Source organism: Empidonax traillii, unplaced genomic scaffold (assembly GCF_003031625.1).
Source record: "Empidonax traillii isolate 1590-97213 ecotype Southwest subspecies unplaced genomic scaffold, ASM303162v1 scaffold2236:size31304, whole genome shotgun sequence".
In the NCBI taxonomy this organism is placed as follows: domain Eukaryota; kingdom Metazoa; phylum Chordata; class Aves; order Passeriformes; family Tyrannidae; genus Empidonax; species Empidonax traillii.
The window spans coordinates 5,072-6,384 of NW_020957429.1; the positions used below are offsets into that span (position 1 = coordinate 5,072).

General features: G+C 67.7%; 1 protein-coding gene across 1 annotated transcript in view; it reads right to left on the reverse strand.

The window, feature by feature from the left end:
* Window positions 1–172: 172 nt before the first annotated feature.
* LOC114071732 (sodium/iodide cotransporter-like) overlaps window positions 173–1,313 on the reverse strand; it is a 5,731-nt gene continuing 4,590 nt past the window's right edge. The window contains exons 10-12 of the mRNA XM_027909586.1: window positions 834–1,036; window positions 483–586; window positions 173–402 (exon numbers count right to left, since the gene is read on the reverse strand). Coding sequence (XP_027765387.1) covers window positions 173–402; window positions 483–586; window positions 834–1,036 — 537 coding nt within the window. The remainder of the gene's footprint in view (window positions 403–482; window positions 587–833; window positions 1,037–1,313) is intronic.

Here is a 1,313-nt window from a genome sequence, read left to right on the forward strand (position 1 = left end):
TTCCAGCTGTGCCCCCCAAGGTGCTCAGCCGTGTCCCCCCCCAAATCCCCACAGCCCCCCAAGGACAGGCTCCTCCCGGGATCAGCTCCTCCTTTATTGGGGACCCCGGGACAGGGCTGTGCCCCCATCCCACTGTCCCCCCACAGCCAGGTCACCCTGTCCCCCCATCCCCCTACATGTGGGTCTCCTGCAGCAGCAGCTCCGTGGTGGTTTCGGGCTCGGGGGGGTCCCGGGAAGGGCTCCCTTCCCCCTCCAGCCTCTCTGGCAGCGCCTGGGAAGCTCCAGCCTTGTCCAGGGTCTCGTCCCTGGGGGTCCTGCCTCCCAGGGGGACCCCCGAGGGTGTGTTCCTCACGATGTCCCACCACAGCACCCCCGGGGGCCGCTGCCTCTGCCGGGTGGGCCCTGCCGGGAATGGGGGGGTCAGGGAGGGGGTGCAGGGATGGGACCTCCCCGTGCCAGGTCACGGCACCCCCCCGGCTCACCTGGCAGGGAGCTGAGCAGGACCCCCACCCCCACCGTGACGAGGGTCCCCAGCGCCCCGTAGTACAGGTAGGACATGGAGTAGAAGTCATCCAGGATGGCCGGTCTGTGGGGGGACATGGGGACACTGGTGTGACGTCACAACGAACGAGGAGATGGGTGTGACACCAGAAGGGACAAAGGAAGCACGGTGACATCACAAGGAATGAGGGGAAAAGCGTCGTGGCATCCCAAGGGAAGCAGTGTGACGTCATGAGGGACAGCAGTGTGACGTCACACGGGACAGGGGAAGCCCTGTGACATCACAACAAGCCACCCACCTCCCCGGCCACCCCCCGGCCTCCCCCTCTCACCGTGTGGGCTCCAGGGGGTCCCCAGGGGGGCCGAGGGGCGTGGGCAGGGCGGTGCTGTTGGTGCCAGTGCTGTTGTAGGGGGGGCAGAGGGCCCCGGAGCTGGGCAGGACCCCCATGGTGGCCGCGCTGGGGGGGTACAGGGTGGCCCCCACGGCCACCCAGAAGGACATGGCGAAGCCAGCGGCCAGGCCCCCCAGGACACCCTGCAGCACAGGACAGGGGGGGCCTGCACAGCCTGGGGGGGCTGGGATGGACCCCAGAGACCCCCTGAAAATCCCCCTGCAGAGCCACAGCCAAGCTGCAGAATGGCAGAACCCCCCCTCCCAAAATCCCCGGGCTCACAGCAGGGACATGCCCAGGACACCAAAGAGCAACCCCCACCCCCAAATTCCCACTCCCCAAAATCCCCCCTCAGTCAATGGTTCTGCTGCAGAGCTGCAGGACCCAGAACCCCCCCTCCCCAAAACCCTCCTCCCCAAA